Source organism: Geotrypetes seraphini, chromosome 5 (assembly GCF_902459505.1).
Source record: "Geotrypetes seraphini chromosome 5, aGeoSer1.1, whole genome shotgun sequence".
NCBI lineage: Eukaryota > Metazoa > Chordata > Amphibia > Gymnophiona > Dermophiidae > Geotrypetes > Geotrypetes seraphini.
Window position 1 is genome coordinate 16,966,555 of NC_047088.1, and position 22,056 is coordinate 16,988,610.

The window sequence follows — 22,056 nt, forward strand, 5'->3', positions numbered from 1 at the left end:
CAGGGAAAGAAGTAATACATAGAACAGATCAAATACATCAAGTTGAATCTAAGGAACTTGATTGAAAAAATGAAGCAGAATGCATTAAGATACCAGCCTATCAAGATTCCAGAATTCCAGAGAGTAACAAGATTCTAGAATCCCAAAGCGTAGCAACATTCCATTCAGAATCTCAAAGAATAGCAAGATTCCGGAATCCTGGAGAGTAACAAGATTCTAGAACCCCAAAGAGTAGCAACATTCCATATAGAATCCCAAAGAATAGCAAGATTCCAGAATCCCAGAGAGTAACAAGATTCTAGAACCCCAAAGAGTAGCAACATTCCATTCAGAATCTCAAAGAATAATAATAATTTTATTCTTCTATACCGCCATACCGAAAAAGTTCTAGGCGGTTCACAACAAGGTGAACTAATACATGGGATTCAGATAAAATACAAATTAGAATAATGGGCTTAAAAATAGATAAAGACAGAAAGCATTTACAATATAATGCAGAAAATACTGGCATGGCAGGGAAAGAAGTAATACATAGAACAGATCAAATACATCAAGTTGAATCTAAGGAACTTGATTGAAAAAATGAAGCAGAATGCATTAAGATACCAGCCTATCAAGATTCCAGCTTCCAGAGAGTAACAAGATTCTAGAATCCCAAAGAGTAGCAACATTCCATTCAGAATCTCAAAGAATAGCAAGATTCCGGAATCCTGGAGAGTAACAAGATTCTAGAATCCCAAAGAGTAGCAACATTCCATTCAGAATCTCAAAGAATAGCAAGATTCCGGAATCCTGGAGAGTAACAAGATTCTAGAATCCCAAAGAGTAGCAACATTCCATTCAGAATCTCAAAGAATAGCAAGATTCCGGAATCCTGGAGAGTAACAAGATTCTAGAATCCCAAAGAGTAGAAAATTCCATTCAGAATCACAAAGAAAAGCAAGATTCCGGAATCCTGGAGAGTAACAAGATTCTAGAATCCCAAAGAGTAGCAACATTCCATACAGAATCTCAAAGAAAAGCAAGATTCCGGAATCCTGGAGAGTAACAAGATTCTAGAATCCCAAAGAGTAGCAACATTCCATACAGAATCTCAAAGAATAGCAAGATTCCGGAATCCTGGAGAGTAACAAGATTCTAGAATCCCAAAGAGTATCAACATTCCATACAGAATCTCAAAGAATAATAATAATTTTATTCTTATGTACTGCCATACCGAAAAAGTTCTAGGTGGTTCACAACAAGGTGAACTAATACATGGGATTCAGATAAAATACAAATTAGAATAATGGACTTAAAAACAGATAAAGACAGAAAGCATTTACAATATAATGCAGAAAATACTGGCATGGCAGGGAAAGAAGTAATACATAGAACAGATATAAGGAACGTGATTGAAAAAATGAAGCAGAATGCATTAAGATATGAAGAAGATTCCCTGTAAAACTGTAGCAAATAAATTAAGTTCAGTTAATTATTTTCTTTTCTGGTTCTGAATGTTCAGTATGTTTCAAATCTTCTAAGCCTGCTTTTTCAAATAAAGTATGACACGATGGTGTCTTTTACTAATTTGGCTGTGCAACAGAGATCAGAAGGGACTTGTGGTTTTAAAGTGATTAAATGGATACGTAATTTAATGAAGAATGATTTCCAATCTGCTTTCTTGCCTCTGGTAAAGGTAAGATTGGATCATAATGGGACTGTTTTTCATGTATATTAGTTTGACCTTTTGGATATTGAAATTATACTGTGTCTCTAGGCGTTTTGTTACGAATTGAATTGTTATTGTCATATTAAAGTTTTATATGTTAAGCACCAAGCCAGGGGTCTTTAGAGGGTCAACAGCCCTCTTTTTTTCTAAGACAAGTTTTGAAAAAGGTTTGCTTATACAGTATTTGATTTAAAGAACTGAATTATATGACGTATTTTGTTACTGTGAAAACATAAGAACATAAGAACATAAGCAGTGCCTCCGCCGGGTCAGACCATAGGTCCATCCTGCCCAGCAGTCCGCTCCCGCGGCGGCCCAAACAGGTCACGACCTGTCTGTATCACCAGAAGGGGCTCCCTTGCCACCTTGGTTTCTCATTTAAGTCCTGTCTTCCTATCGAAGTCCTAACCCTCCGGTCTTGCACATGCACGACCTGGTTTGGTTTCTATACTCATTACCTGGTTAGCTTTCTATACTTGTGTTACATCCCAGCTCCTCCCTCAGTATCCCATGATCCCTTTATCCTTCAGGAATCCGTCCAATCCCTGTTTGAATCCCTGTACCGTACTCTGCCTGATCACTTCCTAAGGTAGCGCATTCCAAGTGTCCACGACCCTTTGGGTGAAAAAAAACTTCCTTGCGTTTGTTTTGAATCTATCTCCCTTCAGTTTCTCCGAATGCCCCCTCGCATTTGCTGTCTCCTTCAGCCTGAAGAATCTGTCCCTATCCACCCTCTCTATGCCCCTCATGATCTTGAAGGTCTCTATCATATCTCCCCTGAGCCTCCTTTTCTCCAGAGAGAAGAGCCCCAGCCTATCCAACCTCTCGTCGTATGGGCAGTGTTCCAGCCCTTTTACCATTTTCGTTGCTCTCCTTTGGACTCTCTCAAGTACCGCCATGTCCTTCTTGAGGTGCGGCGACCAATACTGAACGCAGTATTCCAGATGTGGACGCACCATCGCTCGATACAATGGCATGATGACTTCCCGTGTTCTGGTTGTTATGCCCTTCTTTATGATGCCAAGCATCCTGTTGGCTTTTTTCGAGGCTGCTGCGCACTGTGCAGATTGCTTCAGTGATGCATCCACCAGCACACCCAAGTCTCTCTCAAGTCTGCTGTCTCCCAACAATACCCCCCCCAATTTGTAGTTGAACAACGGGTTCTTTTTCCCTATATGCATGACCTTGCATTTGTCCACGTTAAAGCGCATTTGCCATTTGTTTGCCCAGTCTTCCAGCTTGTCCAGGTCTCTTTGTAAGTCCTCACACTCCTCCCTGGTCCTAACTCTGCCGCACAGTTTGGTATCGTCTGCAAATTTTATAACCTCGCACTTTGCCTCCTTTTCCAGGTCATTGATAAATATGTTAAAGAGTAACGGCCCCAGCACCGACCCCTGTGGCACACCGCTTGTGACTCCCCGCCAGTCAGAATATTGACCCTTTACTCCGACCCTCTGCAGTCTGCCCGACAACCAGTGCTTGATCCATCTGTGCACATCCCCTCCCACCCCGTGGTTCCACAGCTTCTTAAGCAGCCTTTCATGTGGCACCTTGTCGAAAGCCTTTTGAAAATCGAGGTAAATGATGTCTATGGGTTCCCCATTGTCCACCCGACTGGTTTGCTGTCCTGAGTTAGACCTTATGGCAGGGGTAGGGAACTCCGGTCCTCGAGAGCCAAATTCCAGTCGGGTTTTCAGGATTTCCCCAAAGAATATGCATTGAAAGCAGTGCATGCAAATAGATCTCATGCATATTCATTGGAGAAATCCTGAAAACCCGACTGGAATACGGCTCTCGAGGACCGGAGTTCCCGACCCCTGCCTTATGGGAAGCTAAAGGAATTCGGTGAGCAAAAAACCTGCTGAGTCCATATCGGTTGCATTGGATTTAGAAGGTTTCAAGTTGATTAAAATTTTGATAAAACGCAAATGAAGACTTCTAAGCGTTTTACAATTTGTATTAAAAAGGGGGAGACAATAAACAAATACCCACTGAACAATATTTGACCAACATAAAACAATAGGAAAATAAGCCCTTCAATTGTAAATAGAACGTTTTTAAGAGCCAGGACATTTTGGCACGGATTTTGTAACCTGTGGTTGCCTTAAAAATGGCTGTTGATTGCACGTCAATCACGCGACGGCGTTGGGTACTGGCCTACATTTCCGGCCGCCTACCTGTGATGTGAATCACGCCTCCATAGGTGCTTTAGGCCACTGAACAAGATGAACACGTTAGGACTAGGAAAAGCACTGACAGCATGGGTAGAAGACTGGCTTAGCGGCAGAATTCAAAGGGTGATGGTAAACGGTATTCCCTCAAAAACGTCGAACATGACCAGTGGAGTGCCGCAGGGTTCGGTCTTGGGCCCGATGCTGTTTAATATGTTTGTAAGGGACCTGACTCGGGGACTTCGAGGCAAAATGACATTATTCGCTGATGACGCTAAACTATGCAACGTTGTGGACAGGGCATCAGAACCTGACAGCGCAACCAGGCCCAACACTATGGAGCAGGACCTACTTTTACTGAAACAATGGTCCAGTACTTGGCAACTAAATTTTAATGCCAAAAAATGTAAGGTAATGCATCTTGGAAGCGGAAATCCATGCAGAACATACACCTTGAACGGTGAAAACTTAACAAGAACTGTTGCAGAAAGGGACTTGGGAATAATCATCCGGGAAGATATGAAAGCTGCCAATCAGGTGGAGAAAGCTTCAGCAAAGGCTAGACAAATGCTGGGTTGCATCAGAAGGAGCTTAATCAGCCGAAAGCCTGAAGTCATACTGCCGTTATACAGATCCAAGGTGAGACCGCACCTGGAGTACTGTGTCCAGTTTTGGAGGCCACATTATCAAAAGGATGTGAAGAGAATGGAGTCGATCCAGAGAATGGCCACACGGATGGTCTCAGGACTTAAAGATCTCCCCATATGAAGAACGTCTGAGCAGACTGCGCTTATATTCTCTCGAGGAGCGCAGAGATAGGGGGGGACATGATAGAAACATTCAAATACATCACGGGCCACATTGAAGAAGAGGAAGAAATCTTTTTTCTTAAGAGTCCCACGGCGACAAGAGGGCATCCGCTAAAACTTAAGGGGGGAAGATTTCATGGTGACACCAGGAAGTACTTCTTCATCGAAAGGGTGATTGATCGATGGAATGGTCTTCCACGCCAGGTGGTCGAGGCCAGCAGCGTGCTTGACTTTAAGAGACGATGGGACAAACAGATGGGGTTGCTACAGAGTTATGCTTAAAAGATGGATTCTCAAGGGAGGGAGGGTTCTTGAATGGGCAGCTTCCATCCTTCCCTCCCTCCCATCCCTCCTGCACCAGAACCCTTGAGCAACCGCACCCCCCCCCCCCCCCACTGCGTAGCCGAACCCCCACTGACCCTCCATCCTTCTCTCCCAACCAATCCCCGCCGACCGTGACCATAAATACCTTCTGGCAGAGGAGCGTCGGGCCAGTGGCACTCACAGGCTGCTTTGCGGCCTTCTCGCTGGGGCCTTCTGTGTACTCATGACGCCATCAGTAATGTGGCTGCCTATGACTAGGGCTTATTTTCAGGGGTAGGGCTTATATTCAAACCTACCCCAAAAATCATGCTAGAGCTTATTTTTAGGGAAACACAGTATATAGCATAAATGATGCTAAATTGGTAATGATTTAAGTCCTATTAACTTTTTTCATATTATGCTTCTTATCACACTGTTGTGCTCTGTCAGAATCCCACTTTAACGGCTCTTACTTATTTTCTTACATTTCTACTCTTGTTTCTAGGTGACATTAGAAGGAAAAACTGCTTTCATTATTTATAATGCAGACATTCAAACAGCAGAGTCATTGCGGGAGGCTGTGGATGACATGGGGTTCGATGCTACTCTTCCTAATTCAGCGCCCCAGCCTGTGTTAACCAGCACTGCTGCCCTCGGCATCTCTGCTCCATCCTCTCTCCCAGCTGATCAGATTCGTGGTGCACTGCTCAATGTCAGGGGGGTTCTGAATGTCAAAACATCCCTTGAGCAAAATGTTGCCGTTGTGACTTTCATCCCCTCCCTTGTGAGCACCAGTCAGCTCATCCAGCAGGTCCCGGGCCTAGCTCTGGATTCTCCAGCCCAGGATAAAAAATCTCCATCCTCCTCGGAAGACCCTCGCTTATCCTCCGCGAGTGATGTGATGGTGAAGATGAAAATAGAAGGGATGACCTGCCATTCCTGCACCAGCACTATTGAAGGAAAAGTGGGCAAGCTGCAAGGGATTCAGCGAATTAAAGGTATTGCTGCATTTTAATAGATTTCTGCTTTTTTGATGTGCTCATATTAAAAATTATGGTTATACAGTGGAACCTTGGTTTACGAGCATAATTCGTTCCAGAAGCATGCTCGTAAACCAAATTACTCATATATCAAAGTGGAAGGAAGTAAGGGAAACTCGCTTGATACGTTCCCACCTCCCCCCACCCCCCACGGCCAGCGGCATCGCTTCCCCCCCCCCTGCATGAACCAGCACCGCCTGCCCGAACAGCATTCAGCTTTATCCCATCTGGCACCGGCACACAGCCCACAGGACATGCCAGTGCCGGTGAAAGAAGTTCCTGCCTCTTGCCTGGGCCTTGAGCATCTGCGCATTCTCAAGGCCCAGGAGAGCGAGAACCAGAAGGCCTTGGTTTGACTGTAGAGCTATACCATGATTCATAACATAACATGACATAAAAACTCACTTGTATACTGCAAATTCCGTTAAGTTCGATGCGGTTCACAGAGATTAGCAATACAAATGAATAAACAACCCGTATCTAACTTCCAAAAGATTCTATAAAAAGAAGCGTCTTTAAAGCACATCAATATTGTTGATACCAATTTGAAAGTGTAAATATGTGAGTCAGATCCCTAATCCATGAGGTTGCCTGGAATTTCAATCGTTCCTGGAATTTCTTATAGTTGCATCCTTTGCAGAAGGAAACGAAAATAGCGAGTGAGATTTTCTAGAATGTTTAGAATTTGTGATGATGAAAGATTCCATAAGATATCCTTAATAATAATAATAATAATAATAACTTTATTCTTGTATACCGCAATACCATGGAAGTTCTATGCGGTTAACAATAGAAGAGACTGTACATTTACAGCGAAGTTACATATTACAGCGTTGTTACATTTACAGCGATGTTGCATATATGGCAGTGAAAAGGCATGTGCTAAGAAGAGGCTGTACATTTACCGCGATGTTACAAATTATAACGGTGTTACATTTACAGCGATGTTGAATATAAGGCCGTGAAAAGGCATATGCTATGGAGGCCTGAGGGGCCTTTAGATCAAAACTGAGATTGGGTAAGAGGGTCATATCGAGGTAGGGAGGGAGCAGGGAAGGAGGGAAGGCAGAGTTAGCGGAATTTGTCGAAGAGGAAGGTTTTTAGTGACTTCCTGAACAGGTGATAAGGCGGGGAGTTGGAGATGAGGTCAGTTAGGCAATTGTTCCATTTGCCCGCTTGGAATGCTAGGGTTCTATCAATGAATCTCTTATAGAGGCAGCCTTTTAGGGAGGGAAAGGTGAATAAATGGGCGTTTCGTGTGCGAGAGGGGCCTGCTATTTCAAGTACAGCCAGACTTAAATTTAATCCGTGCTTCAACCGGAAGCCAATGCAGTGGACAATAGAGATCATAACTGCTGCATTCCGTATTATGCCCAGTCTTTGAAGATTTTTTTGAGCTCCAGCAGGATGGACGATGTTACAATAATCCAACTGACTAAGGACCAATGCTCTAATAATTCTTAGTTTCCATAGAGTATAGAAACCCTTTTGAACCAACGAATCAACCTGATTTTTCATAGTCAGGGTTCCATCTAGAATTACACCAGTTTTTTGGAGGGAGGGCAGGGGCAGACTAGTGTAATTCGCTTTCACTACATACTGATCTCTAATTTTTCAGGAGTGCAAAGAGTATGGCCCTCTTGGCTTTATCTTTAGTGGATATAAGCCCATATAACAAAGGATGGTATAGCAAAATCTGCTATAAATATAAAGCGTCTGACTTGCCATTCTGTACAAGTTGAACAAAACAGAGGGGAAAATAGCAATGCGTATGAATAAACCAGCAAAGCAAGTGTGGTTGGCTAGAGGTGGAACGAGAGAGACAATACAGTAGAGAAACACTTGCTTAACATAAGTTTTATTTCTTGATTAAGAGACCCGACATGGGCCTGTGTTTTCATTGGGTACTTATTTTTTGGAATGACTTCTACCAATATTGTTTGATGTAGGAAACATTTAATCAGTGAAACCTTTCTATGACCCCTGATGCAGGCAATCTGCCGAAACACAGGCTGTGTCAGGTCTCACATTAAATTACTGCCTCCTCATTCGGATGGTTTTCTAGCTATGGCCACCTTCATGCCCCGCTTGCTTTGCTGGCCGGCCTACACAAAACATAAGGTTATGGTTAAAGTTCAAGAGAAACTCTTTAAGTTGATGAAAAATTTAAATGTAGAAAAATCCCATAGCCATAAGTCTGTATTTTTTGAGGGCCATTCTTAGTAGAAAGTACCCAATAGAAATGGGATTTAAATCCTGTCCTCCCTGGTTCTGAGCCTGTAGCACTACTGTTAGGGGGATACTCCTCATTTGTACCTGTGATCTATTATTTCACATTTTTCAGTAAAGGATTCAACGGGGATGAGAGTAAGAAATAGTCTCTAACATCATTTATTTAGTTTAAAAATTTCTATACCGTTTAAAACTAAATGGTCTGCATCATTTACATAAGCAGTATTTAAAATGAATATACAGTGGTACCTTGGTTTACGAGTGCACCGGTTTGCGAGTGTTTTTGTAAGAAGAGCAAAACATTCGCAAAACCGGCGCCTCGGAAATCGAGCTTGCCTCGATTTGTGAGCAGCACCCCCCGCGATCCAGCACCCCCTGTTCGCGTGGCACCTCCCCCCCCCCCCCCCCCCCGCCGCGATCTGAAATCCCTCAGACCCACCCGAACATGCTTCTTACACCCATCTGGCCACCGGCAGCGGCATGTCCTGTGCGTTGGTGCCGGTGCCCGAAGACCTGCGTCCTCTTCTTTGCTGGGCCTTGAGCATCTGCGCATGCTCAAGGCCTGCGAGTTCACGCTTTCTCCGAGAAGGAGGGGAGGAGACAGAAGGGGGCCACGGAGAGACAGGCAGGCATGGCGCAACAGAGAGAGGTAGGCAGGGGGCCAGGGGGGGCCAGGGAGAGAGACAGACAGCCACATCTATTCTAGTACCCGTTAATGTAACGGGCTTATAGACTAGTAATAAAATAAACATACAAATGACCTTCAAAGAAATAGCATGGTGTGGATAATAAAGATCATGGATAGTTCATCAACTTTAGCAATGTACGAATAGCTGCGTCTTTAATCATTTTCACAGCAATTTCGTATCCGACCCAGCAAGGAGTTCCAGGGAGAACAACATAACATAAGAATGGCTAACATTTTTTGCCCGCATGATATGCTTCATGCTGGCAGCAACTACAGTGGCTTTCTGTTGTCAAAACTCTTTCTGAGCGCTGATGTGGGCTTTGGCTCAGACTGTTCATACTTTGTGGAAATAGGGAAAATGTCAGGTGAAAGATGAAGCAACAATTTCTGTGGATAATTGCTTTGGATATTAAAACAACCATTGATTCTTTTTTTTTTTGTGTGTGTAATTCATGAAGTAACATTTAGGGCTCCTTTTACAAAGCCGCGCATATTAGCGCACGCTAAACTTCCGGCTGTGCTAGCCACTACCGCCTCCTCTTGAGCAGGCGGTAGTTTTTCGGCCAGCGCGGGGGGTTAGCGTGTGACGAAAAGTCGCGGGCGTTAAACCCACCAACGCGGCTTTGTAAAAGGAGCCCTTAGCGTTCAGGTGCCGCAGGACTGCAAACGTGACTTTTAAGTAAATTGAGGTGCCAGAGTGCCACACGACCGTCACATTAACACTTTCAAAGTGTATCGCTAGAATGGAGATCTTAGAAACAGGGGGTTTAAAGCACACCTCATCTAATATAATAAAAGGCTAGCCGCGCATGCGCACTCCCACTGCGTGTGCCGGTTTTCCGTGAGCTGTAGGGCCCCGCAGGTAGGAGTGCGCATGCGCGCTTAGGGTTCTGTTTATCGTTTGTTGTTCGGTCTGGCCTGCTCCCTGCTCGCCTTGCCATATTGTACTTTTAAGTTGAAAGACGCGGCGGTGGCTCCTCTCATGATCCCCGCCTGCGTCGGACTTCCGACGCAGGTGGGGATCATGAGAGGAGCCGCCACCGCATCTTACTAAAAAGTACAATACGGCAAGGCGAGCAGGGAGCAGGCCAGACCGAAGCTCCAAATTTCTCCCCGATGTCAGCTTCAGGCGGCGCGGAGGCTGTCGTCTTCTGATGGCCGCACGAATCTCCTCACTGTCTCTCCCGGATGTCGGCTTCAGGTGGTAAGAGATTGGGAAGCTGCGCTTTGGTGGGGGAAGTGGTGGGTGAGCTAGAGAGGGAGGGCCTTTCTCTGCAGCAGGAACTCTGAAGAGACGGGGGGGAGGCCTATTGTTGGACAAGGGGACAGGAAAGAGGTGCTGATGGACAGGGGAACAGAAGGGGGCGAAGGAAGGGAGGCCTACTGCTGGACAGGGGTACAGGAAAGAGGTGCTAATGGACAGGGGAACAGACGGGGGGGGGAAGGAAGGGAGGCCTACTGCTGGACAGGGGGACAGGAAAGAGGTGCAGATGGACAGGGGAAGAGACGGGGGGAAGAAAAAGGAAGGGAGGTCTACTGCTGGACAGGGGGACAGGAAAGAGGTGCTAATGGACAGGGGAACAGACGGGGGGGGGGAAAGGAAGGGAGGCCTACTGCTGGACAGGGGGACAGGAAAGAGGTGCAGATGGACAGGGGAAGAGACGGGGGGAAGAAAAAGGAAGGGAGGTCTACTGCTGGACAGGGGGACAGGAAAGAGGTGCTGCTGGACAGGGGGGAGATAAAAAAAGGGAGAAGGACTGCTGCTGGATAAGGGGAACAGTGAAGGGGTGGTGATGGACACAGGGAAGGTAAAAGGAAGGGAGAATGGGTGGACAGCCGAGGAAAAATAAAGACACAAAGAAAGACAGAAATACAGAAAGTGGCTAAGGAGAGAGAGATAGAGAGAAAGAAAGAAACACAGACACACACACATATATTCTAGCACCTGTTAATGTAACGGGCTATAACACTAGTGTTTAAATAGAAGAAATAAAATCTATTAAAACAAAGAAAGCAGAGCCACAAATCAGATTTAGAGGAAGCAGCAAAGACCGGTATGATTGAGTGTCGGTCCTTGGGGCACAACTAGCCAGTCAGGTTTTCAGGGTACCCACAATGATGAATAAGGATGAGATAGATTTGCAAGTGTTGCCTGCTTTTTGTGCACCTCTGTCTCCTGCATATTCATTGTAGATCTCCTGAAAACCCAACTGGCTGGGTGTTCCCCGATGACTGGGTTGAGAAATAGAGAATGACACTGTGACAAAATTCATCACCATTCCCATCCCCGTGGATAACCGCGGGAAACCATCTTCATGTCATTCTTTAAGGAGAGCGGGAAGAATCAGAGTATGAATGGCCACAACCACTGACCCGCAAGCTTTGCTTTGAAGAATGCTGGTGTAGAAGGACTGAGGTTGAAATAGACGCTAAAAAATGACATGGTTATCCGCGGGGATGGGAGCAGTGATGAATTTTGTCACCGTGTCATTCTCTATTGAGAAACACTGCTTTAGATCTTCAAGTTTGTAAAATGTTTTAATGAAAATGACCCTTTCATGTTTTCTTGTGCATTTTCAGTGTCTCTGGACAGCCAAGAAGCCATTATTGTCTATCGGCCTCCCCTCATTACAGTTGGAGAGATAAAAAATCAAATTGAAGGTGCTGGTTTTACAGCATCTGTTAAAAACAAGCCAAAACCTCTCAAACTGGGGTCAATTGATGTGGAGCGTCTGAAGAACACACAAGCCAAAGGTTCAGAGGAAGTGCAGCCAAAGAGTCCCGACAATGTGAATCACTTAAAGATGGCAGTATTTGGGCTGGATGGAATGCGTTGCAAATCCTGCGTTGCAAACGTTGAAAGCTGCATTTCTACCCTGCCCTCGGTCACTAGTGCAAGAGTCTCCTTGGAGAAGAGTTCAGCCTCGGTGAAGTACAATTCAAAACTTATCACGCCAAATGCGCTCCGAGAAGCCATAGAAACAGCGTTGCCAGAAAAGTATAGGGTCCGACTTTCCGTTGAGTGTACAGACAACGCACAGTCTACAGCCGCTTCACTAAACAACACGAGTCCAGAGCCATTGATGGAAGTTACGGTTTTAAATATTGAAGGAATGACGTGCAATTCTTGCGTGCAGAATATCAAAGGAGTCATTTCTCAAAAGCCAGGTGTGAAATCAATCGCTGTATCTCTGGCCAATCACAGTGGGACAATAGAATATGACCCAGCACTGACTAACCCTGAAGCTTTAAGAGGCTTTGTAGATGATATGGGATTTGATGCTTCCTTGGCAGGTAAGTCGCAAACTACTGTTTATCACGTATTCCATTCTTCTAACTTGTAAGTAACTTGTTTGGTGTTATAAAAACATAAGAACATAAGTATTGCCTCTGCTGGGTCAGACCAGGGGTCCATCGCGCCCAGCAGCCCACTCCCGCGGTTACTAGGACATATGTTCCTGTCTATTTCCCTCTCGGTAAGCAAATCTTCTAATGCAGGGGTAGGCAATTCCGGTCCTCGAGAGCCGGAGCCAGGTCAGCTTTTCAGGATATCCATCATAAATATGCATGAGACAGATTTGCATCTCAAGGAGGCAGTGCATGCAAATCCATCTCATACATACATGATAAATTTAAGATAAGCCTGAAGACTTTTTTATTTAGCGACGCCTTTTCCTGTGTTTAGAGCATTTTTTTTAATTTTTTAATTTTTTTTCATTCTTCTTTTTTTTCCTTTTCTTATTCAGCCAACCGCTTTTATAAAGCAATCCCACCCCATATGTTTTACCCTCTTCCCTCTTTCTCCTTTCTTCTTCTAATATGTAACTATCCCCCCCCTTTTTCCCTTCTTCCCTCACTTTCAAGTCTGTCCAGTTAACGTCCTTGGTGTGCACTTTCATTATTTTTTAATTATTTATCTTTTTTTAAATTTTTTTTTGTAAACCGGCCAGATACTTGTTGATGGTCGGTATATTAAAAGTCAAGAAACTTGAAACTTGTGATTAGCAGGTCAGGTTCTCAGGATATCCACAATAAATATGCATGAGATAGATTTGCATCTCAAGGAGGCAGTGCACGCAAATCCATCTCATCCATATTCATTGTGGAAATCCTGAAAACCTGACCTGGCTCCGGCTCTCGAGGACCGGAATTGCCTACCCCTGTTCTAATGCATGTGATCAGGGCAGGATTAAAGTATAAGTCAGTGTCCCGCAAACTTTTCAACACCGGGGCACACTAAACCTGGTGCTGTGGCCGGAAGGCTGACCCAGAAGTGTGCAGACGTTAACGTGATGACATGCGTGATCTCATCATGTTGACGTCTGCACATGTGGAAAGGCCATACGGCTGGATCCTGAACTTGTCCCTTTGCTGGTGGAGGAGAGGCGCCGGCTAAAAGCCTATAGAACAGGGGTAGGGAACTCTGGTCCTCGAGAGCCATATTCCAATCAGGTTTTCAGGATTTCCCCAATGAATATGCATGAGATGTATTTGCATGCACTGCTTTCAATCCATATTCATTGGGGAAAACCTGACTGGAATACGGCTCTCGAGGACCGGATTTCCCTACCCCTGCTATAGAATGTACCTCTCGCCACTGTAAGCAGTCAGACGGCACCTCTCCTCTTTGCCGGCGTCTCGTGGCACTTGGAATCTCCGGCAGCACACTGGTGTGCCACGGCACAAAGTTTGCGATACACAGGTATAAGGAAAGAAGTCGTGTGCCTCCAGATATTTGCAAGAGGCATTTTGAGATGCCTCTTGCAAATATCTGTGGTTCCCAAGTGCCCCTGTAAGTGGATAGAGTGTGGAGTAATTTTGGTTCCTCAGAAACAATCTTCTTTCGTTATAGAAATTGGGACTATTTTTCCTGAAAACTCTTCAGCATAGCTGTGGAAGGAGACTGGAGGTTGGTTCAGGTCCTTTGGTTCTGATGCCTGAAGATCAGCATTAAGGGCTCCTTTTACGAAGGTGTGTTAAGGCCTTAACGCGCGGAATAGCGCGTGCGAAAATGCCCCGAGCGGGCTAGCCGCTACCGACTCCTCTTGAGCAGGCGGTAGTTTTTCGGCTAGTATGCGCTAATCTTCGTGAAAGGAGCCCTAAGTCTGCTAGCTCCAGTGACTGGAGATTGGCATTATGTGATAAATGTAATATTTTACTGTACCAATGGTCAACGGTGATTCTTGAGGGTAAAATGATCTTTTCTAGCACAAAGTACATGTGGGTTTTGTTGAGGAAACCAGAGAAGGTAGCAGCGGCCTAGATTATGTTCATGTGTTTGGTTTAATCTCTTATATAACCTAAAACCACTCAACCCAGCGGTAAGAATAACTAAATCACAAAAAATATATGCAATACCACTTATTCAAAACAGTACACATCAGTGTTACTAGCCCTTAAAACTTTCAGGCTTTTTTTCGGCTTTTTTGGGGGCCTCAGAATCGGAGCCTACGCACAGCTGTTAGATCACAGACTGAGATGATCCGCGTAGTATTACCACTCCTGCTCCAATCATTGGCCTGCTTATAGTTGCTATTTTGTTTAAAGCAACTATAAGCAGGCCAATGATTGGAGCAGGAGTGGTAATACTACGCGGATCATCTCAGTCTGTGATCTAACAGCTGTGCGTAGGCTCCGATTCTGAGGCCCCCAAAAAAGCCGAAAAAAAGCCTGAAAGTTTTAAGGGCTAGTAACACTGGTGTGTACTGTTTTGAATAAGTGGTATTGCATATATTTTTTGTGATTTGGTTTAATCTCTTGTCATGTTCTCTAACTCTGTCTTGGGAGTGGGGGGGTATTTAAGGTGAGAGAGTTGTTATTTGGAAAGTATTTTCAGCTTCTATGTCTTTGACTTTGTTGCTGACAATTTGTAACTTGAAAATTCAATAAAGAATATATATATATATAAAAAACTCAAACGTGAGCCAGAAGCCACATACTGGACTGAGTAAGGGACAGACAGTTTTAACATGATGAATCCCTTTACCAGGGGTACAATGAAAGATACTTCTTTTGTTGCAAGACCTTCGGCTTTAAGAAGGCTTAAAGAACAGAATAGCGCAAAACTGACTTCAAAAACAAGATGATAATAATAATTATAACTTTATTTTTATATACCGCAATACCACAAACAGTTCAGAGCAGTTTACAGAGGAAGAGACTGCATACAGACAGTGATATTGCAAAAAACGTTCAAAATTACATTAGCATGGTAAGATTAATCAAATTTTCCTGGAAGTGTTTTAAAAGTGCATCAAGGCAGAAATGGAGTCAGAGAAATTTATCAAAGAGATAAGTTTTGATTGACTTCCTAAAAGTTTGATAAGAAAGTGTGTTTGAGATGAAGTTGGTTAAACATTTATTCCATTTGCCTGCTTGGAATGATAATGTTACATAAGAACATAAGCAGTGCCTCTGCCGGGTCAGACCACAGGTCCATCCCGCCCAGCAGTCCGCCCCCGCGGCGGCCCAACAGGTCATGACCTGCCTTAATCACCAGAAGGGGCCCCCTTGCCCCCTAGGTTTCTCATCGAAGTCCTATCTTCCCATCAATGTCCTAACCCTCCGGCCTTACACCTGCACGACCTGGTGAGCTGTCTATACTTATGCAACATCCCAGCACCTCCCTCAGTACCCCACGATCCCCTTTTCCCTCAGGAATCTGTCCAATCCCTGTTTAAATCCCTGTACTGTACTCTGCCGGATCACTTCCTCCGAGAGCGCATTCCATGTGTCCACGACCCTTTGGGTGAAGAAAAACTTCCTTGCATTTGATTTGAACCTATCTCCCTTCAGTTTCTCTGAGTGCCCCCTCGTACCTGTCGTCCCTTTTAGTCTGAAGAACCTGTCCCTGTCCACCCTCTCTATGCCCCTAAGTATTTTGAAGGTCTCTATCATATCCCCCCTGAGCCTCCTCTTTTCCAGAGAGTAGAGCCCCAGTTTATCCAGCCTCTCGGTGTATGTTCTGTCGAGGAATCTCTTTAAGGATGGAAAGGTGAACATCGAGGCTCTACGGTCCCGATTTTATAAAGGGCGTCTAAGTCATGCCTAAAGTTATGCATGCTTTAGGCGTCCAATCTAAGTAGTTAATGAGCCAATTAAATATTATAACACTAGCTGATGCCCCGGCGTTGCACGGGTATTTAATTATAGCAATAACACAGTAAATGGATTCAAATAAAGATACTTTATAGTGGTGAATGAAATTATTTTTTAACAGCTTTATAAAAAGTACAATATTCAAATTATAATGTGAAATATTTGACAAAATGAATACAACACAACTAACACAAAACTTGATTATAAACAACATTTTTAGTTTCACCTTCAGGAGCAAGAACATATAAATTCTTGGGTGAACCCACCCTTGAGCAAGCAACATAGAGTTGTCCATGGGAAAAACAGGGGGATCTTAAATCCACTCCACAGTATGTAATAGTCTGTCCCTGTGATTTGTTGATTGTGATAGAGAATGCAAGTCTCACTGGAATTAGCAATCTCTTAAACTGAAAAGGAAGATCTGTTGGAATAAGTGGCATCCAAAAGTTTCAGTATTGATTTAAACAACTCAATATGTGGAAACTCAGGTTGAAAAGAAACTCCATGGAGTTTTTTCCCGGTTCAGAATGGAACCTGTGTTCCTAGTTCAGCATATGTGAGTACTCATGTAATGTAATAACATTATGAACTGGGGTGCATGAAGGAAACAGTTACAAACACAGTTAGAACATACAAACTCTATATGTATGGTGTCCGTGGTAGAATAGAAACGATGTCCCTAGTGGTTATAGTGTCATAGAAAGTGTTTTATAGTTGGAATTACTGTGAGAATGGCAGCTTTTTACATCCTTTCCAATGACATGAATGGTTAAAATCTGATTTTATGTTTGTAGCTCCGCCACGTGTGCAGGTGGGCCGCGAGACCCCCAGAACATATCACCCCAGGTAGTGAGGGATCTGCATACCAAGTTTCGTTCAAATCGGTCAAGCCGTTTTTGCGTGATCGCGGCACATACACACACACACACATACATACTACACACATACATACCTCCGATTTTATATATATATATAGATAGATTAAGGACATTGGATGTCTAAATCTCACCTAAAACCTGATTCTCTAAAGGTCGCCTAAAAAGTTAGATGCCTAAACGGTGCTGAACTCTGCTAAGCGCGATTCTACAAAGAATGCCTAATTTTAGACGCATTTTGCAAAATCAGGGCCTACGTGTACAAGTTGTGCCTGGAAATTCAAAATGATGGGATAGATAGATTGGGGATGAACCTGTTATGGTTTTGAAGCAAAGGCAAGCGAACTTGAAAATAACCCTCGCTTCCACGGGCGGCCAGTGAAGTTTTTTGTTATAAGGGCTTTCGTGATCCGATTTCTCGAGACCGTAGATGAGACGGACTGCAGCATTCTGAACGATTCTCAGACGTTTGATGGTTTTCTTAAAAGATCCCAAGTATATAATATTGCAGTAGTCTAAGATACTTAAGATCAAAGGTTGAACCAGCAGTCGAAAAGAGAAGAAATCAAAATAATGTTTAATGGTATGAAGTTTCCATAGAGTGATCTTCAAAAGTCAAGCTTCGGTCCAAGATGACACCCTGGATTTTGATGGTGGTCTGACCCATTTAATCTCAAAGATGTGCAAAAAAAAAGTGTTCATTCACTTTGGTGCAGTATTTGTAATCTGTTATTGTGATCCAAATAAGGTAGTCCAAATGCTCATTGCCTGGGGGATTGCTGTGCAAAAAAATTAAAAACTCTGTGCACAATATTTTATAATTCTGCATATTTTATTTATCAAATAGCAGCATAACCAGTTTCTGTAAGATTAAATTTAATGTGGACAAATGCAAAGTGATGCACATTAGGAAGAATAGCCCACATCATAGTTACCACATGCCAGGGTCCATCTTGGACATCGGCAGATTGTCATTGTAGAAAATACGCTGAAACCTTCTGCCCAATGTGCAGCGACAGCCAAAAAGAAAGAGAGCCTGCATGCATACATATAGGTACATATCTTATCTTGTGTATTGCGTTCAATTCTGGTCGCCATATATCAAGAAAGATATAGTGGAACTTGAAAAGGTTCAAAGAAGAGCGACCGACATGATGAAGGGGATAGAACTCTCATATGAGGAAAAGCTAAAAAGGTTAGGGCTCTTTAGCTTGGAAAAGAGATGGCGGAAGGGAGATAGGATTGAAGTCTACAGAAGTGGATCGATTTTTCATTCTGTCATAAATTACAAAGACTAGGGGCCACTCAAAGTTACAGGGAAATACTTTTAAAACCAATAGGAGGAAACATTTTTTCACTCAGAGAATATTTTTTTATTTCTACTTATTCAATTTTCTATACCGTTCTCCCTGGAGAGCTCAGAACGGTTTACATGAGTTTATTTAGATATTCAAGCATTTTTTCCTGTCTGTCCTGTCCTGGGGCAACAGGGGGATTAAGTGACTTGCCCAGGGTCACAAGGAGCAGCGTGGGTTTGAACCCACAACCCCAGGTGGTGAGGCTGTAGCTTTAACCACTGCACCACATTGCCAGAGGTTGTGGTAAGTGCAGTTAAAGTAACTGGTTTTAAGAAGATTTGGACAATTTCCTGTGGAATAATCTGTTATTGAGAAAGACATGGGGGAAGCCAGTTTGCCCTGGATCAGTAGCTTGAAATGTTGCTATTCTTTGGGGTTCCGGAATCTTTTGTTACTCTTTGGGATTCCAGAATCTTTGCTATTCATTAGGATTCTGAATGGAATGTTGCTACTCTGGGGATTCCGCATGTAATGTTGCTATTCTTTGGGGTTCCGGAATCTTTTGTTACTCTTTGGGATTCCAGAATCTTGCTATTCATTAGGATTCTGAATGGAATGTTGCTACTCTGAGGATTCCGCATGTAATGTTGCTACTCTTTGGGGTTCCGGAATCTTTTGTTACTCTTTGGGATTCCGGAATCTTGATATTCCGGAACCCCAAAGAGTAGCAACATTCCATTCAGAATCCTAAAGAATAGCAAGATTCCGGAATCCCAAAGAGTAACAAAAGATTCCGGAACCCCAAAGAGTAGCAACATTCCATGCGGAATCCCCAGAGTAGCAACATTCCATTTAGAATCCTAAAGAATCTTTTGTTACTCTTTGGGATTCCGGAATCTTGATATTCTTTAGGATTCTGAATGGAATGTTGCTACTCTTTGGGGTTCTGGAATCTTTTGTTACTCTTTGGGGTTCCGGAATCTTTTGTTACTCTTTGGGATTCCGGAATCTTGCTATTCATTAGGATTCTGAATGGAATGTTGCTACTTTGGGGATTCCGCATGGAATGTTGCTACTCTTTGGGATTCCAGAATCTTGCTATTCTTTGAGATTCTGAATGGAATGTTGCTACTCTGGGGATTCCACATGGAATGTTGCTACTCTTTGGGTCCTGGAATCTTTTGTTACTCTTTGGGATTCCAGAATCTTGCTATTCTTTGAGATTCTGAATGGAATGTTGCTACTCTGGGGATTCCACATGGAATGTTGCTACTCTTTGGGGTTCCGGAATCTTTTGTTACTCTTTGGGATTCCAGAATCTTGCTATTCATTAGGATTCTGAATGGAATGTTGCTACTCTGGGGATTCCGCATGTAATGTTGCTACTCTTTGGGGTTCCGGAATCTTTTGTTACTCTTTGGGATTCCAGAATCTTGCTATTCTTTAGGATTCTGAATGGAATGTTGCTACTCTGGGGATTCCGCATGGAATGTTGCTACTTTTGGGGTTCCAGAATCTTTTGTTACTCTTTGGGATTCCAGAATCTTTTGTTACTCTTTGGGATTCCGGAATCTTGCTATTCATTAGGATTCTGAATGGAATGTTGCTACTCTGGGGATTCCACATGGAATGTTGCTACTCTTTGGGATTCCAGAATCTTGCTATTCTTTGAGATTCTGAATGGAATGTTGCTACCCCTTGGGTTTTGGCCAGGTACTAGGGACCTGGATAGGCCACCATGAATGGGCTACTGGGCTTGATGGACATATGCTAGATGTAATTTACTTGGATTTCAGCAAAGCCTTTGATACAGTTCCTCATAGGAGGCTGTTGAACAAACTTGAAGGGCTGAAGTTAGGACCCAAAGTGGTGAACTGGGTCAGAAACTGGCTGTCGGACAGACGCCAGAGGGTGGTGGTTAATGGAAGTCGCTCGAAGGAAGGAAAGGTGACTAGTGGAGTCCCTCAGGGTTCGGTGCTGGGGCCAATCCTGTTCAATATGTATGTAAGTGACATTGCTGAAGGGTTAGAAGGAAAAGTGTGCCTTTTTGCAGATGATACCAAGATTTGTAACAGAGTAGACACCGAAGAGGGAGTGGAGAATATGAAAAAGGATCTGCAAAAGTTAGAGGAATGGTCTAATGCCTGGCAACTAAAATTCAATGCAAAGAAATGCAGAGTAATGCATTTGGGGATTAATAATAGGAAGGAACCGTATATGCTGGGAGGAGAAAAGCTGATATGCACGGACGGGGAGAGGGACCTTGGGGTGATAGTATCCGAAGATCTAAAGGCGAAAAAACAGTGTGACAAGGCAGTGGTTGCTGCCAGAAGGATTCTGGGCTGTATAAAGAGAGGCGTAGTCAGTAGAAGGAAGAAGGTGTTGATGCCCCTGTACAGGTCATTGGTGAGGCCCCACTTGGAGTATTGTGTTCAGTTTTGGAGACCGTATCTGGCGAAAGACGTAAGAAGACTTGAGGCGATCCAGAGGAGGGCGACGAAAATGATAGGAGGCTTGCGCCAGAAGACGTATGAGGAGAGACTGGAAGCCCTGAATATGTATACCCTAGAGGAAAGGAGAGACAGGGGAGATATGATTCAGACGTTCAAATACTTAAAGGGTATTAGCGTAGAACAAAATCTTTTCCAGAGAAAGGAAAATGGTAAAACCAGAGGACATAATTTGAGGTTGAGGGGTGGTAGGTTCAGGGGCAATGTTAGGAAATTCTACTTTACGGAGAGGGTGGTGGATGCCTGGAATGCGCTCCCGAGAGAGGTGGTGGAGAGTAAAACTGTGACTGAGTTCAAAGAAGCGTGGGATGAACACAGAAGATTTAGAATCAGAAAATAATATTAAATATTGAACTAGGCCAGTTACTGGGCAGACTTGCACGGTCTGTGTCTGTGAATGGCCATTTGGTGGGGGATGGGCAGGGGAGGGCTTAAATGACTGGGAGGGTGTAGATGGGCTGGAGTAAGTCTTAACAGAGATTTCGGCAGTTGGAACCCAAACACAGTATAGGGTAAAGCTTTGGATTCTTGCCCAGAAATAGCTAAGAAGGAAAAAAAAAAAAAAAAAAAAAATTTAAATTGAATCAGGTTGGGCAGACTGGATGGACCATTCGGGTCTTTATCTGCCGTCATCTACTATGTTACTATGTTATTGGTCTGACCCAGTTCTTATGTGATTAGTAATTCAACTTCGAAACTATAAATTTCTTGGTCAAAGATGTAAACTTTTAAAGTTTTCAGTGTAGATATTCCCCGGGAGTATAGTTAGGAATCGCTGGAAGTCCGAATCCCTGTTTTCAGCAATCCACTGAGTCCAGGGGGGGGCCCTGAGCTGCAAGTAGTGCTGACTTGGGGCTATACAACACCGTCCATAGTTAGCAGATTGCCAAATGAAAATACATGAAGGGAGGTTTGGGCACCCGGGTTTCAATATTATTCGCTCCCAATCAATATAAGGGAAGAAAAATGACTTAGTAAGTTTAAAAGTCTCCTGAAAAGCTGGTTCTTTAAGGTTGCTTTTAACTGAGTTACGCAAACTTTATATATCGAGGATGCTTGCTAGTAACCTTTTCCCTATCCTATTGTTTCATCACCTTGCCCTTTTTTTTCAGTTTACTAATTGTATTTAACCCTTTATTTATTTTTTTCCTTTTGTGTTTTCTTGGTCTACAGTTGTATTAACCGTCTGGTTTGATTGTGTTTTGTTTTTTTTCCTTATCCCAATTTTATCATTGTTTGTAAATCGCATTGAATTACGATTTTGCAATCAAATCCAATTTTTATTAAACTTGAATTTTCTCTTTCTCATTTGCCCACCTCC

General features: G+C 43.6%; 1 protein-coding gene across 3 annotated transcripts in view; it reads left to right on the forward strand.

Annotated features, from left to right (window-relative positions):
• Window positions 1–22,056, forward strand: part of ATP7A (ATPase copper transporting alpha) — a 172,861-nt gene that overhangs the window by 55,477 nt on the left and 95,328 nt on the right. For all 3 annotated transcript variants that reach the window (XM_033945019.1, XM_033945021.1, XM_033945020.1), the window contains 2 exons: window positions 5,500–5,992; window positions 11,535–12,248. In XM_033945019.1, coding sequence (XP_033800910.1) covers window positions 5,500–5,992; window positions 11,535–12,248 — 1,207 coding nt within the window. The remainder of the gene's footprint in view (window positions 1–5,499; window positions 5,993–11,534; window positions 12,249–22,056) is intronic.